Raw genomic sequence first — 17,516 nt, 5'->3', positions numbered from 1 at the left:
ATATTCAACTATCTTTTAAATAGTTTTATATATTTATAAACTGGTTTACCATTTCTTGGTGAACATCATTTGTTTGTATAGATACAGATTTCCAATTAGAAGTACTTCATTTTCCCTGAAATTCTTCCTTTACCATTTGTTACAGTGTAAATTGGCTATTGATGAATTCTTTCAGGTTGAGTATGTCTAAAATAATCTTTATCTTCATTTTTGACAGATATTTTTGCCATAGTATTCTAAAGTGATAGTTTTCTTCTTCTGATACTTTAAAGCCATTTGCTTCACTGTCTTCTCATTTGCATTGTTTCTAATTATGTGATGTCATCCTTACCTTTTTACTCCCTGTGCATAACATCGTCTTGCTACTTTTCAGTCTCTTTTTATCACTGTTTTTGAGCTATTATCATACGTATGACATCATCACTAGGATGTGCCTTGGTGTAGTTTTGTTTCTTTTGTCCTTGGGGTTTATGAGCCTTTTGGATCAATGGGTTATAGTTTAAAAAATGTGGTCATTATTTCTTCAAATATTTTTGTCACTGCCTGTCTTCCCCACTTTCAGGCACTACAACTACCCAGATATTAGGCCACTGATGGTTTCTTTTTGATGTTCAATGATACTTCAATGATGCTTTTCTCCTCTATTTCCTTTAAAATAGTTTCTATTGCTATGCCTTCAAGCTATTTTTTTTCTTACGTAACGTCTAACTGCTGTTAATACCACCTAGTGCATCTGTTAAAACATCATACACATTGTCATTTTCATAAATTTGATTTGGATCTTTTTTTTTTGTACTGTCCATGTGTGTATCTAACATTTTTGTACATATAAAACCTAATTATTTCTATTTGATGCACTTCTCTAATAATTCTATCTGTGTTAGTTCTGAGTCAGTTTTAATTCATTAGTCTCATCATGGGCCATGGCTTTCTTCTTTGCCTGTCTGGTAATCTTTGATTATATGCCAAACATTGTGTTTTACACCTTGTCTTGATGTGTATGTATTATTTGCAGTGCTGATGATTGAACTCAGGGTCCTGTGCAGGCCAGGCAAGTACTACATCTCCACCCCCACTGCTTCAGTATTTTTATATTCCTATTGGCTGCTCAATATTTTAATAATCCTATAAACTTGAGCTTTCATCTGGGATGCTGTTATTTAGAAGTAGTTCAGTTTGTTCAGATCATGCTTTTATGATTTATTAGGTGTTTCCTGAGTATTCAGTGTTATGTGAATCATAATTTTTTTTTCCAATCTGGCTACTGGGCGTAGGAACTCTTTTCTCAATCCTTCTACTTTGTTATCTTCTCCACTCCCGTATTGGGGATTGAACCCAGAGTATCTCACTTACTAGACCTGCACTCTACTACTTGGGCCCACATTCTTAGTTCTTTTGTTCTTACTTTTTTGAGATATGCTCTCAACTTTGCTTAGGCTATGTCTCTGCCTCCAGAGTAGGTGGCTGACAGGTGTGTGTCATCATGCCTAGCCTTTCACATTATTTTTCCATCATGTTATGTAATATAGTCAGATGCCTGCACGGAGCAATACTCTGATGAGTGCTCAAGGGGTCTGTCTGTAGATCTCTTGGAGTTTTCTTTTGGACTGTGTCCTATTAATTCTAGCTGCCTAGATCTCGCTGAACTCTCAGATCTACCTCCTTGACTTAGGGATAATCTCCTTCCTTGCCACCATGACCTGGAGACTATCTTAAGACAGGAAGCTGGGAAAACTGTTCATCAGTCAGGATTACTGTTCTTCACTATTTGAACAGTATCTTGAAAATTGTTATTTAGTGTATTATATATATATGTATGTACGTATGTGTATATGTATTATAAATTTTTGGGTTGTTTCAGGTGTGATAACTTGGTTCCTGTTATTCTACCTTGGCTGGAAGCAGAAGTGCTTCTGGGTTGTTCTTTTAGTCAGGTCTCAAACTGAGAAGATTTTGAAATAAAGGAGAGGCTTGTGTTTCTTGTCAATCCCTTTAAAAGTCCCTGGTGGGTACTGCAACATTGAAGAGTTTTATCCCTCTCTTTAAGAAAGCAGAAGATGCTAACCTGAAGAGGTCAAAATTTTTCCTGGAAGGGACTCTTAGCCAAACTATTGGGCTTAGGTCATATTGATAATATGCTTGACTTCACATTTTCCACCATTTTCCTTCAAAATCTTTTGCTGGATTCTTTCCCTTTCTACTGCAACCACCAGATTCAACTGGCCACTTGGTTTCAAGTACTTTCATCCACTACTAATACTCCCTTATTTGTTACTTGTACTAAAGAAGTCCCAATTGGCAATGTCTTCAATTAGAATGGGTGACCATGACACATGGTGGCATGTGTCTATAGTCTAAGGAGTGTGCAGGAGGATCATGAGTTTGAGGCCAGTCTGGGCAACTTAGGGAGATCCTATCTGGGGGGAGGAAAGAGGAGGGATGGAAAGAGAGGGTATGGCTAGGAAAACCTGTGGAGTATAACTGGTTAGGTACATATCATGTTGGTGTCCTATAGATTTGGCTTATTAGGTAGTTAGTAAACCGTTCCACTGGCAGGCAGCCCCAACGGCTGACGATTTTTCAATAGGAGTAAAGAATCAATATTTTGAGATGTGTTAGATTTTGTAAACTATGGTTACAAATATGATTGTCTTCTGGAATATGGTCAGGGCTCTGACATGTTGACTTTCCTGTTTTTTTGTTGTTCTTACTGACGTTTGAACTCAGGGTCTCAAAGTTGCTAGATAGGCGCTCTACTACTCAAGCCATGCCCTCAAGCTCCCCTTCTCCCCCTTTTTTCTCCCCCCCCTTTTTTTTTTTTGGCAATAGTTACTTTTCAAGTAGGGTCTGCAGTTTTGCCAGAGTTTGGCCTTAGACCTGGATCCTCTTACGCCTTTCCACATAGGTGGTATCACAGGCACATGCCACACAATAAACAAAACACAGCTTATTGAGGTGGGGGCTTTCTAACTTTTTGTAGGAGCTGGCTTCCAACTGAAATCCTCTTCATCTGCACCTCTCTTAGTTGCTGGGATTAGAGGCATGAGCCACCAGATCCATGCCCTTCCTAAGGCTTTCTTTCTTTTTTTGAAGTGCAAAGCAACAGAGTTTTATTAGTAAAAGAAAGAAAAGTAGGAGAAAGACCAGAGACTCTGTGGGAGGGGCGAGAGGAAAGTAATCCAAGCCCCCTAAGGCTTTTAATTAAAAAAAAAAAAAAAAAAAGTCCTGGATTTCAGACCATTCATTTTCTCATGTACCTGTTATATATATCTCCACCTGCCAAAGGAATAAAAAGGTACAGTCAGCTCTTGAGGAACTGTTATGGGGACTGGCTTCAGAGACAAACTTCTGTCAATTTTAATTAGTGCCGTAACTTGCATTTCCCCTGCGAAGGCACCTGTGGAAGTTTCACTCCGTGATTTCATTTCTTTTGTCTTTTAAAGTTTAATTCATGTTTTCTTATGTCAGAGCTAAACACCTGCAAAGACTTAAGGTCTGGGAGCAGTGATGCATTTCATGGGAACATGCCTGGAACAAATGGAACATGAAGACTGCTTCTTTTTCTTGGACCTTCTTTGGGAAAATATGTATTAAGTTTGTCAAATTCACATATGAATTGAATAATAATGGCAATTACACTTGTTATGCCTACTCTGTTTCTCAGAATCAGATGAGGGCTGGTGGAGTGGCTCAAGTGGTAAAGTGTCTGTCTAGAAAGCATGAGGCACTGAGTTCAAACCCCAGTACTACAAAAAAAAATTGTTCAGAATCAGATGACAGCAATGTGAACTTATAGGAATTTTTTTCCCCCCATACTTTGACTCCAGGAGCTAGCTATTACAGATCACTAGCTTCTTCTGTTATTCCTGTTGGCATTCTATTCATATTCTGGACTGGAAAGTTGCCAGTCATATCTGGTTTTACTGGGAACGTAGGTGTTACAGAGCACCTCTCAAAGATTGAGTGAATGAGATGGGTGCTGAGGACAACGTATGCTAGGCTAAAGTGTTATTTAACTGCATTTTAATTTATCATCAGCTGGGATATTAAAAATTCTGTTTTAGTGGTCCATTTCCTTACAACCTCATTGATAAGCACTGCTGCAAGGCAGGAAGGCCTTAGGCAGGATATAATAAGGTGCTGTGGGAGTGGAAGCACTCACATTAGGTCTTTATATAACTGACTCTGAATCTCCCATGGCTTCAAACATGCCTTATCTGATCATTAGAATAAGCACGGGTTACCACTGCCCCAAAAAGAAATCTGGCTAAATGAGATAGAAGGGTTCTATGTATTAGTTCAGTATCTTTGAGCTTTCCAAAGTAAGATTATTGGGACTGGGATCATGGACAGCTGATTGCAAACTTAAGCTGTTTAAACAATACTTTTGCAGAAGACTCTACCTTCAGGACTATTGTGAATGATGGCCTTTAATCCCAACTTACTTGGTAATTTATTAACTCTACAGCCATCACACGGCTTGACTGGACCTTGAACAGGCTGTTCAATCTTCATAGACAATTATTCTTCATCCTTCCCCACCATCATAATCTCATTATTACTGCCATACAATAATACATGGTGTTAACACATCATAATGCTATTGTTACACATGCCATTCAAATTGTACCCTGGCTATTTGCTTAACAAACAGCCACAGGAGGAGCTGGGAAATCCCATGTAGATGACTGCCACCACAGAACAAAACTAATTGTAGCATATTATATGCTGTCTTTATTTTCACCAACATTAACTGAACTGGATGTAGCTGTGGGCCAAGTTATAGAAGATAAATTTCCAATTACTGATGCATACAGCTGGATGTGGTGGTGCACATCTGTAATTCCAAGCACTCTGGAGGGTGAGGCAGGAAGATTGCCTGGGCTACAGAGGAAAAGCCTCATTAAAAAAAAAAAAAAAAACCCAAAATGGCCAGGTGTGAGCCAACACACCTGTAATTCTAGTTACTCAAGAGGTGGAGACTGGGAGGACTGCAGTTTGAAGCCAGCTGGGACAAAAAGACCGCATCTCAACTAACAGCTGGGCACAGTGGTACGTGCCTATTATCCCATCTACAATGGAAGTGTAAAATAGAGGAGTATCTTGAGATCCAGGCCAGCCCCAGCAAAAAGGTGAGATCCTGTGGCAAAAAGGGCTGGGGGCATGGCTCAAGTGGTAGAATGCCTGCCTAGTAAGTTTAAGGCCCTGAGTTCAATACCTCCCCCATAATGTACTTCCCCCCAAAACCCCTCAATTACATGTGCATACATACAACTGTCATCAAGAATTGTGTGCTAGGAATCTGGGCAGGAGAAGTGGTTTTCTGACTAAGCAGCTGAAAGTGTTCTGAGTGTTTAAAAATAAAGTAGTAGCTGACCTTTACTGAGGTCACACCATCAGGTACTATGCTAGCTGCAGTATGGTCAAGATATTCTTTCCCCCTGAACCCAGGACCTCATACATCTCATGCATGTTAGTGAACTAGTCTACCACCAAGCTGCATTTCCAGCCCAAGATTTCTTCTGGATCAATCAATATCATATGAGCAGGATGACTACAAATTCCAGTTTATTCTTGTGCCCTATCAAGATAATTATTATTAGTGCTCTCCCCCTTCAAAAACATTCAATGTGTCTTGGTTTGGACAGTAGTTATATGATTACCCTACCTAATAGAGATTGTTATGGGCTGAATTAGGTCTTCATACAATTTATACATTGAAGTCCTAACCTCAATACCTCAGAATGTCACTATATTTGTATACAGAGGCCCTAAAGAGGTAATTAAAGGTAAAATGGTGTCTATATTGAAGGCGATGGGGACAGGGGAAGGAAGAGAGACATAGAGACTGACCAATTAGCAGACACACGTGCACAGCAACAGACCTTGTGAAAGCAACGTCTACATGTGAAGATCACCATCCACAAATCAAGGAGAGAGGTTTCAGAATGAAATTCATCCTGCTGGCACCTTGGATCTTGAACTTTTAGGTTCAAAAATTTTGAGGAAATAAACTTTTCTGTTGTTTAAGCCAGAATCTGTGGTGCTTTGTTATGGTAGCCCTATCCAACTACCACAAAGATGCTTTATTATTCTACTTCCATGGTAAGGGAACAAAGGCTCTTATTCTACGACCCTGCCTTAGCTTTTATTCCCTTTTCCAAAACAAGCAAGCTGCTATTTTTTTCCTGAAGAAAAGAAATGCAAATAATATGTATGTTAAAAACAAAAGACCCCCAGATTCCTTATTCTCCAGACATAGAATTAATATATATCACCTTACAAAATTTCATTCAAGGACATCTTTTCATATCAGTATATATTATTTCTCACTAAAAATAGCTACACAGTATTTTTCCTTGAGTTAACGTGGTCCATTATGATTTTTAGATAAGCTGCACATATGCTTGCTTACTACAGAGAAATACTAAGACCAGAACTGGGGGTGGGGCTCAAGATGTAGAGTACTTGTGCTTGTAAGTTTGAGGGCCCTGAGTTCAAATCCCAAATACCATCAAAAAAGAAGAAATAGTAAGACCAGCAACCTTTTACAGGACAATTTAATCTTGAATTGGGTGGAACCCAAAGACCAAATAATTAGTGCCAAATAGAATGAAAACTGATATTATTCAACTTTAAATTGAGCATAAGTATTTGTTTTTGGTCATTTTGATGTCTATTTCACGAGAAGTTTTAACATAACACTACACTGGGAAGTAGTTTAACCTTCTATGAGTATCTTAATAAGATTTTATTTTGGCTGAGAGACTGATCTGGTTATGTTTATTCTTAAGTTCTTTCAAGCTAGAACTAATAATTCAGACACAGAACTTGTATCTGTAATGCTGGGGTTCACGTGCAGGGCCTCACGCATGCTAGGTAAGCGCTCTGCCACATTCCCAGCCCAGGAATAGACCATTTAGAAATCAACTACTTTTTTTTTTTTTTTTGGCAGTACTGGGGGCGTCACACTTGCTAAGCATGTGCTCTACTGCTTGAGCCACACCTCCAGCCCTTTTTTGCTCTGGTTATTTTGGAGACAGGGTCTTGCTTTTTGCCCAGGACAGCCTGGACTGGGCTCCTCCTTTTTTAGGCTTCCTGTTATAGCTGGCATGGCAGGCACATACCACCATGCTCAGCTTTTTTCCACTGAGATGGGATCTTACCAATTTTTTTGTGCAGGCTGTTTTGAATCTGCGAGTCTCCCTGTTTCAGCCTCCCATGGACCTTGAGATGACAGGTACCAGCCACTATACCCAGCTATTAGTTGAGAGTTAGTTTTGGATCTGCGAGTCTCCCTGTTTCAGCCTCCCATGTACCTTGAGATGACAGGTACCAGCCACTATACCCAGCTATTAGTTGAGAGGGGTCTTGTGAACCTTTTGCTCAGGTGGGCTGGCCTCAAACTGTGATCCTCCCTATCTTAGCCTCCCTAGTGTCTAGAATTACTGGCGTAAGCCATTAGTGCCCGACTTCAACTACTCAATTCTTTTGATGTACTAGACTGGACTCTAAAGTATTTTCTGAACAAAGTCCTAGGCCTGCCTTTGAGAATTCATACTGCTTGCTTTGGGAGCAGGAGAAACTCAGGCTTTTTTTTTTTTTTTTTTTCCCCTGTTAGGCTCTGATAATACTAACATGCTGAAATACTGTTAGGACAATGAGGTCTGTATTCAGCAGGCAACAGAGGACATGTGTGGCATGCTACCCACATTTACCAAAAGATCCACAGTCAGGAATACCCAGTGGAAGAACTAACAGCCCATTTACTTTTCCACATACTGTAAACTGTCAGCTGGTCGGTCATCTGTATTATAACTTTCTGTTGTCTGCTGTGTACCTACAATTTTGGCAAAATTGTTTTTGCTGAAACACATTTTCATGCAATGCTACCAGTTTTTATCAAAGGGCACTATAATCATTCAAAAACATTTCAATGTATACAAAATGTTAATATTCTTTGTATGGGTCTGTGAGATAATGGTCTATCTTATCTTAAGACCAACAATAGTTGTAACTCATCTGAACAACTGAGTTCCCTGGTAGCTCACACCTGTAATGCTAGTTACTTGGGAGACTGAGTTCAAGGGGATCACAGCTCAAGGTCACTGGGAGAAATAATCTGGAGACCTCATCTCCAAAATAACCAGACCAAAATGGACTGGAAGTGTGGCTCAAGCAGTAGCGCACCTGCTTTGCAAGCATGAGGCCCTGAGTTTAAACCACAGTCCCACCAAAAAACAAAACAAAACAAAAAACCTCCTCAAAACCAGAAAAATGTAAGGGCACTGTAAAAAAGTTTTAAATTTCTTAAAGGTGGCTGACAGAAAGCTTGCCATGGGATTTGGCAATCATCAGTGTGTTGAAATAATGGTATGTGTTTTAGTTTAATTTTTGGCTCTACTTTGTCTTTACCCATACTTTTCTTTGGCCCTATTTTAAAATCGCTTATGTCATCACAATTTGTAAAACTAAGTAAATGGTCTGAAATCCTTTGTAATGGGAAGAGCAAAACAACTTCAAGAAGTGAAAACACATTAGTTTATTGCAAACTGTATTTGTTCATCCATTTGAATTCTGGTAACTGAGTTCATTGGGAATACTGGAGGAGAAAGACAAATTGGAAATTTTTGTCTTAATATTATTTTAAGAATGCCATATTCTTTGATAATCCTAATATTACAGTGGGCACAATAAATGGGAGAATTCACTTGACCAGGGAAAATACTACAAGGCTGAACTTGGCTTTAAGTTAAAAGTATTCCTAGAAAGCTTTTTTCAAAAGTGGAACATCTAAAAATGAATTGATGTAACTGTTAAATAAAGAACTTTCCACATTCTTTACAACGTATATAATTATACCCTACATTATCTAACCATTACCTAATAAGTTCAGATTTCTGTATATATGGCATTTTCTTTTCTCTCTCTCTCTTCTTTCTGGTGGTACTGAGGATTGAACACAGGGTCTCATGAAGTGCTCTACAACTGAGCCATGTCCGCAGACCAGTGTATATGAATTTTCTTAAAGCCAAGACAGATTATGGCATAAGATAACACAGCTGGGTGCAGTGGCTCAACCCTGTACTCCCAGCTACCTGGGAGGCAGGGATTGGGAGGATCACTGTCTGAGGTTAGCCTGGGCAAAAGTGACACCCCTATCCTAGCAAAACAAGTTGGGCATGGTGGTACAGCTAAACAAGGAGTCATAGGTAGGAAAGTTATAGTCTGAGGCCAGCTGGGGCAAAAAGTAAAAAACAAAGCAAAAAGGGCCAGGAACTTGGCTCAAGTGGTAGAGCACTAGCGAGCATGAGACCTTGAGTTCAAAGCCCTAGTAGCACCAAACATAAACACACTGCACATCATTTAGAACATCTTGGGGCTGTCAGAGTAGCTCAAGTGATTAGAGTACCTGCTTAGCAAGCATGAGGCCCTGACATTATGGCATTTGGGAATAACACTGAGCCTTGTTCTGGTTAACCTAGTCTAACTACAGTTATATGCACTGAATATGAAGTGCAGCACAAGCATAGAAATTACATTCCTTATCATCTCTGATGATGTCTTCTACAGCAGGTTTGGGAATAAGCAAATAAACTGCCCTCACATTAAAGAAACTACAGGTACATGCTTGCCATTTTTTTTTTAAGGTAGTGCTTACTCTCCAGTTATAAAAGTCCTATCATTCTGTTATACAGTAGCCTAAGGGCATGTGCACAAGCATAAAGTTCATCTCCCTTTTGGATCTAGTTCAAACCTGTTATTTCTTTGTCCATGAGTCCTAATGGGACAGAATGCCAAGTGTCTTACCAGTTATAAGCTGTTTAGGCAATTCTAAACCAGCTTCATATTGTAATTCCTGGGTCTGTATCCTCATTTCAACAGTGCTGTTACATTGCTTGTTTTTTTTTTTTTTTTCTGATCAGATGATGCAAAGAGTAAAGAGAGACCAGGGGGAGGAGAGGGGTTTGAATAATTTAAACAAGCTGGTGGAGTGGCTGAAGTGGTACAGAGCCTGCCTAGCAAGTGTGGAGCCCCGAGTTCAAACCCCAGTATGGCTGAAAGCAGTAATAATTTAAGCAAGTCCTGAAATTTATGAGATATAGCTAAAGCAAAACTTAGGAAACTAAAACTAGCACAAATTTCCCTCTATGTTAAAAAAAAGAGAAGTTTCAAGTCAGTAAGTTGAGCTTCCACCTTAAGGAACTGGATTTTAAAGGAATAGTATGCACACACTGGTGCCAACAAGTTAAAGACAATTTGGAGGAAATGGGCAAATCCTAGAAAGATACAAAATACCAAAATTAACTCCAGAAGAAACAGAAACAAGCCTTATAAAAACAAATGGAATTAATTATTAATTAAAAATCTTCCTATATGCAGCCATAAAACACCTGGAACGGGCAAATATCAGTCTAGGTAAGATATTAAGACAAATCATTACTAGAGGTAAGATGAACCGGTCACGAAATATATTATTAATTATAAACTTAAAAAAAGTAAAAAGAAATCTTCTGCAAGCATTTATGTGGTAAAGGATCTGTGCTCACAATAGATAATAATTCTCTAAATTCAACACTAAGAAGACAAAAATCCCGGGGGAGGGGAGGCACAAGATGGCGAGGCATAGTTTTTAGCATTGCAGTCTCGCAGACGCTGACACAAGGAATCGCCAGGGCCTGGTCCACCTCTGCTGTGGTGGGGCCCTGTGACATGGTCAGTAAACCTCACCCTAGCATTGCAGATCCCAGAAGGGGAGAAAGGGAGGCCTCATTGAGACATGAAACCCATGGGCTCAGCCCCCAAGGGAACACTTGCATACCACATTATCAAGGCCCTCTCTTATTGGATGTATGTCCTGTTGCCCCTGTGTTTTTATCTGCCATACCATAGCCATAAAGTAAGCATTCACTTTTCCCTTTTCAAATTAACAAAATCATCTACCACTGCATGTAAGATAAAATCAGTGTCCCAGTGATTCTTTAAACTCAACTTAAAAATGGGCAAGGAGGGTTGAGGGCATAGCTCAGTGGTAGAGTGGCTGCCTACCATGGTTGAGATCCTGGTTTTGATCCTCAGCACCACATAAGAAAATAAATGGGCAAAGATCTGAACAAACACTTCAAAGACACACAACTGGCAAATAAACACATGAAAAGATGTCACTAAGGAAAGCCAAATCAAAGCCACAACAAGATACCACTTCATACCCACTAAAACAGAATAGTTGTGTTGTAAAGTGTTGGAGAGGATGTAGAGAAACTGGAACTCTCACACATCGCTGAAGGGAATGTAAAAATGGTGCAGTTGCTTTGGAAAACAGTAGCACTTCTTAGTATGTTAAATATGAGTTACTATATGAATTAGAGCAGATCTGATACTATCTACCCAAGAGAAATGAACATTTATATTCATATCAAAACTTCTGCATAAATGCTCACAGCAGCACTATTCATAATAGCCAAAAATCAGAAATTATCAAAATGTCCACCAACTGATTAATAAAATACTATTCAGCAATATAAAGGAATGAAATATACAAAACATCTTACAACATGGATGAACATCAAAAGCATTATACTAAAGCCTGGTATAGCGGTTTATCTCTATAATTCCAGCTACTCAGGAGGTGAGAGATTGGGAGGATCACAATTTGAGGCCAGTCCAGGCAGAAAGGTAGCAAGACCTCATCTCAATAAACTGAGCATGGTCATGTCACATGTGGTCCCTGCTACATGGGAGGCTATAGGTAAAAAGGTCATAGCCTGGTCTGAGGCTATCACTGGACCAAAACTTGAGATCCTACCTGAAAAATAACTAAACCAAAAGTTCTGGGTGGTGTGGTTCAAGCTGTGAAGCACCTGCCTACCAAGACCAAGGCCCTGAGTTCAAACCACAATACCAACAGAAAACAAAAACATTACATTAAGTGAAAGCAGGGTTATGAATCCACTTATGAAATGTCTGAACTATGCAAGTCTAAAGAGATAGAAAAAATGTTGGTTATTTCTGGGCGCTGAGGGAAAGGAGTGGGGATTGATAGCTAATAAAATGATGCTACCACCTAAAACTGGATCATGGCAATGACTCACAAATTTATAAGTATACTGAAACTGAACTTTATGCTTTGTATATTTTATCTCAATAAAGTTTTTTATTTGAAGGAACAAAGCAGGAAAATAAATACACAGTCTCCCCACAAAGAAAGCCTGGATATAAATGGTTTCACTGGTGAATTCTATCAAATATTTAAAGTAGTAATACAATTCTATATAATCTTTTCCAGAAGATAAATTTATTTTATGTCCTAACTTATTCAATGAGGCTAACATTGCTCTGACACCAAAACTAAAATAAGACATAACAAAAACTGTAGACAAATATTGTTCATGAATATCGAATAAAAATTTAACAAAATGTCACCAAACAGAATTCAGCACTATATAAAAAAGATTACATATTATGTCCAAATGGGACTTATTGCAGGAGTACAAGACTGATTCAACATTCAGTAATCTATTCATACATTAACAGAGCTAAGAAACCAAATGCACAAGATGCTCTCTAAAACAGACACTTAAGAATGCAACAAACTCCAATACCCATTCACAAAAAAAACTTCTTCAAAAACTAGAAACAGGACACTCCCTCAACTAGACAAAGGACTTTTATGAAAAACATACTGGTAACATTATACTTAATGGGAAATTTTTCCCCGCTTAAGATTAGCAACAAGGCAAGGAAGGATGTGTGTTCTTGCTACTTCCATTCAACACCATATGGGAAATGTTAGCCTGTACAGTAAATCTGTGTGTTTGGGGGGGGCAGGGCATATTAAAGTTTCTGGATTTGAACTGTCTCTATTTGCAGCCCACATGATCCAATATGTAGAAAATCTTCAGGAATCCATGTAATAAAAAACTATCAGCAAATGAGTTCAGCAAAAGTATAGTATACAAGATCAATGTACATTCTCAGCAATGAGCAATTCAAAAGTGAAATCAAGAAAAAAATTTCAGCAAAAATAGTATCAGGGATTACAAACTTGAGAATAAATTTAACAAAAGTACTGCAAGTCTTGTGCACTGAAAATTATAAAACATTAAGAGAAAAAAAAGACCTAAATAATGGAGAGATTTCTAAATATATGGTTCGGAAAATTCAGTATTAAGACAGCAATTTTTGCTGGGTGCCAGTGGCTCATGCCTGTAATCCTAGCTACTTGGGAGGTGGAGATTGGGAAGAGCATCGTTCAAGGCCAGCTGGGGTAAATAGCTTGTGAGACTCCATTTCCAAAATAACCAGAGCAAAATGGACTGAAGGTGTGGCTCAAGCAGTAGAGCACCTGCTTTGCAAGCGCAAAGCCTTGAGTTCAAACCCCAGTCCCACCAAAAAACAAAAAAACAGCAATTTTCTCCAAATTTATCTACAGATACACCAATATCACAACAGGGTTTTCTTTTCTTTGTAATAATTATCATCTGAACTTAAAATTTATATGGAAATGTGAAGGATCCAGAGTATCCACACAAGTTTGAAACGTAACAGAGCTGTAGAACTGACACTATTTGATTTCAAACATTATGAAAGTTACCAATCAAGACACCATATACTGGCATAAAAGAGACATACAGGCTAACCAAAAAGAACAGAACAGAAATGGGAGTCTAGTGACTGATGTTTACATAGACAGTCAATTGATTTTTAACAATGGTGCAAATCAGTGAGGTAAAGGATAAGTCTTTTTAACAAATGGTGATGGGACAACTGGATAGCCACATTCATAAAGGTGCATTTAGATTTGTTCATCAAGACATATTCAAATTTAACTCAAAATGAATTATCTTAAATGTAAAAAAACTACACTAAAACTATAAAACTTCTTATAGAAAACAAAGGTGAAAATCTTTGTGATCAGGCAAAGAGTTCTTTGGTACAGTAACTATTCATGAAATGAAGTTGGAAATGTATCAAAATTACGTTTACATTTCAAGAGACACCATTAAGAAAATGAAAAGGCAGGGCTAGGAGCATGGCTCAAGTGGTAGCGCACCCCTCTAACAAACCCTGAGTTCTGCCCCCAGTACTGAACTCTCCCTCCCCTGCCAAAAAAGGCAAGCCAGAAATGAGGGAAAACTGCAAATCATATGACTAGAGAACTTTTCAATACACATTTCACCAAAATAGGTAAGCAAATAGCCAATGAGCACCGGAGAAGAGTCTGAACAACATTTCAGAGGAAAGCAATCTCACACCCTAGCAATAGAATGGCTACAATAAAAAAATTAATAGCATGTGTTTAAGAAAACCCTTTCCAAAAAAAAAATTGAATTTACCAAAAAAAAGAGAAAAAAAAAAAAAAGAAAACCCTTTCCTGCCACTGACCTGTACATTTAAGAAGTTTAAATAATACATTTTATATTATACATATTTTACCATAATTTGTAAAAAAATGACAATGAATCAAGCAGGAAAAAACCAAAAATCTTACAAAGAAAAGCCTAGTTTTAGGATGGCTTCATTAGTGAAATTCAGTAAAATATTTAAAGAAGAAATAACATATCTCTTCTAGAAAACAGAATAGTAGGAAACACCAGCATTTTCAATTAGTTTAAGATATAGTTAAAGGCATCAAGACTTACTTTTTACAGAAGTGCATTATATTATAATAGTAAAATATAAAAGATATTATAAAAGTAAGATATAGATACTGGGACCAGAAGTTTTGAGAATTATTCCAATCCACACTTTGTTGCCAACTAGTTGTATAGTTTTTGTCGTTATCATCTTTTTGGACTTTAGTTTCCTCATTTATAGACAGAGAAGTTTACCAAAGAAATCCTTTCCATTTATATGACAGAATTCTATGTTTAGTTATTACATAAAATTTTGTTTAAACTTGCCTGCATAACCCTTTGGAAAACAAAATAGCAATACACAGTAAGAGACAGCCCACGCTTGCTGGTAAAGTATTTCAAGTTCCAGATATTTATCTTGAGGATAAGAACAACACAAAGAAATATCAAATTACTAAAAACTAGTGTTAACGTGACTGCAGACATTTTTGTTGTTTTTTCGGTACTGGGGACTGAACTCAGGGCCTCACACTTGCTAGACAAGCACTCTATCACTTCAGCCACGCCTTGAGTCCAGAAAGTAATTTTTAAGTGAAAAGAATCAGAATATAAATGATTTCAACTATGAAAATGTACAAAGTAGGTAAGTATATGTCAAACAAAAGATAATTTGAACTAATGAAAGTAGTATTAGGATGGGGAAGGATGGCTTTTTTGCTTTTCCCTGACACTCTTTTGAAATGTTGATACATAGTTATCAGTGGAGAAAATAAGATTCAAAATAAAAGGGCAGAGATGCAAATATCAACATCATGTTGGTATGGTTCTAAATTGCTCTGGCTTAATTAATGCTTCCTAACAGTGGTTATAAACTCTCAACAGACATCTTGGTGAGTAAAATTTTAATCAGTTTGTTACAACAGTATTTTTTCTTTTTTTTGTTCCACTAGGTGTTGGAAGTCTGTGACTTTGCAAAGTATCCATCAACATCCAGATATGCTACCAGGTAGTTCAAAACCATTACACTTGGACATTTCATTTACCACCATCACTCTGTCTCGAGTTTTCAGCTTAAAATTTCCCAAGCAGCTTTCATTTTTAAGTGTGTCAACCACAAAACTACTTCAATTAGACAACCACTAAAGTTCCTTTCAACAAAGGATAGTAGAAAGAACAAAGTGTCTAGCTTCTTGATCATGGGTGCCTACTGGAATGAAAATTTCATCATGACCCAGTCTTAACATTCCCAATGTCAGTAGGGGAAGACTGGTAATGCCATCATGTACAGCTGTAATAATAGGTTGAATCATACAAAACTATTTCTGTGGGGTACAAAGTTCACTAATGTAATTTTGTATGTCAGTGCTCTGTATTAAGAAAAATATCACACAAATTTCCATAAGGATAAAATTTACTTAAAGGCATTTTAAGACAAGGTAAAGAACTTTATTAGCTTCTTGGGCACAGTTTTATTTTGGTTTTCCTGGTCCTTCTATGTTTACTAAAGCTTCGTGACAATACTTTTTGATTTTTGGTTAGAGAAAAAACAAACATGACAGTTTTCTCTTTATTTTAGTACATGTATATTTCATAAGTTTTTTTGTAATCAGACCTGACCTTCAATTTAAATTTTGTTTAGAGTCTCTAGAATCACTGTCAAGAACGCTCTCTCTCTAACCTTCCTAATAATGAGTGCTTTTAGTTGAGTCATTCGACCAGAATTTTAAGCAATTAGCTTTTGTATGTATGCAATGATATGTTACAATCATTATAAGCAAAACCAAGATGTATTTAACTGAAGAAAAAATATTAGAATTATCCCATCCTAACGCAAATCCTGCCAAAGTCCTGTTTCCCTTTTTTTTCCTGTACTGGGGCTTGAACTCAGGGCCTTTACCTTAAGCCACTCCATTAGCCCTTTTTGTGTTAGGTTTTTCTGAGACAGGGTCTCGAGAATTATTTCCCCGGGCTGGCTTCAAACTGCGATCCTCCTGATCACTGCCTCCTGAGTAGCTAAGATTATAAGTGTGAACCACCGGTGCCCAGCCTGTTTCTCTTTTATAGCATAAGAAGTTTTAGTGCCAACACTTTGAGAGAAGTGCTTCTTCTACCCCATTTTGAAAACATCTTACCTGAAACTACCATAGACTATAAGAAGAATGGATATCAGAAATGTAGACACTTGACTGGAATCCACCAGGGAATAGGCCCTAAAAAAATAAGAGGAAAAAAAAAATTAAATCACATGCAGTAAATCCTGTGGAGCTTACAGTCTATGTCTTTGCATGGCAAACTAACATAATTAAAATGAGATCTGCTAACTTAACATGAGGAATAAATTGAGAGGTTCATGGCCATTATTAGTTTATATTCACAGGATGTTAAATAATACTAATGTAAAAACCCCATCTCTATATGATATACAATGTATGTTCCTAGCATCTACTCCCTATTTAAAAAATATCAAATGTCTACCAAGTCTATTCTAATGACAAAAAGTCTCAGTGATTACACTTTTATCAGTTTACATTGGAATCACCAATAGTATTTTGCTGGGTTAACTCAATGATGAGGTAAACCCTACATTTCTCTCCTGAATTCCATTTCTTTTTCCTGTCTACTATCTCAACTCAACCTGGAAGTCCTATAGGAAGTTCTTCATAGCAGATCTAAAACTAGTCATTATTCTTCCCTTCATACTTGACCCTCCCCTCTAAAGAAATGGTTGCACTGTTGACATCTACTTATCTTACTTTAACTACATGACATTCAGCCAATCCTACAATTTCCACATCTTCAATGACTCCAGCCACTTCCTTAGATCCTTTTTATGGCTCAACTACTGTAAATCTTATTTTCAAGTGTTTCCACAAGCCTTCACATTACCCACTTTGGGCAGTTGTATTTTTTCTTTATTCAGCAAATACTAATGATGTCTAT

At 37.7% G+C, this 17,516-nt stretch overlaps 1 protein-coding gene across 3 annotated transcripts in view; it reads right to left on the bottom strand.

Moving 5' to 3' along the window:
• Sppl3 (signal peptide peptidase like 3) overlaps positions 1-17,516 on the bottom strand; it is a 139,207-nt gene that overhangs the window by 31,367 nt on the left and 90,324 nt on the right. For 2 of the 3 annotated variants that reach the window (XM_020179058.2, XM_074060593.1), the window contains exon 2: positions 16,709-16,786. The exons of the other annotated variant lie outside the window; for it this stretch is intronic. In XM_020179058.2, the coding sequence (XP_020034647.1) occupies positions 16,709-16,786 (78 nt within the window). The remainder of the gene's footprint in view (positions 1-16,708; positions 16,787-17,516) is intronic. 3 annotated transcript variants of the gene reach the window in all.

Source organism: Castor canadensis, chromosome 18 (assembly GCF_047511655.1).
Source record: "Castor canadensis chromosome 18, mCasCan1.hap1v2, whole genome shotgun sequence".
Classification (NCBI taxonomy): Eukaryota; Metazoa; Chordata; class Mammalia; order Rodentia; family Castoridae; genus Castor; species Castor canadensis.
This window is presented reverse-complemented; position numbering and strand designations above follow the sequence as displayed.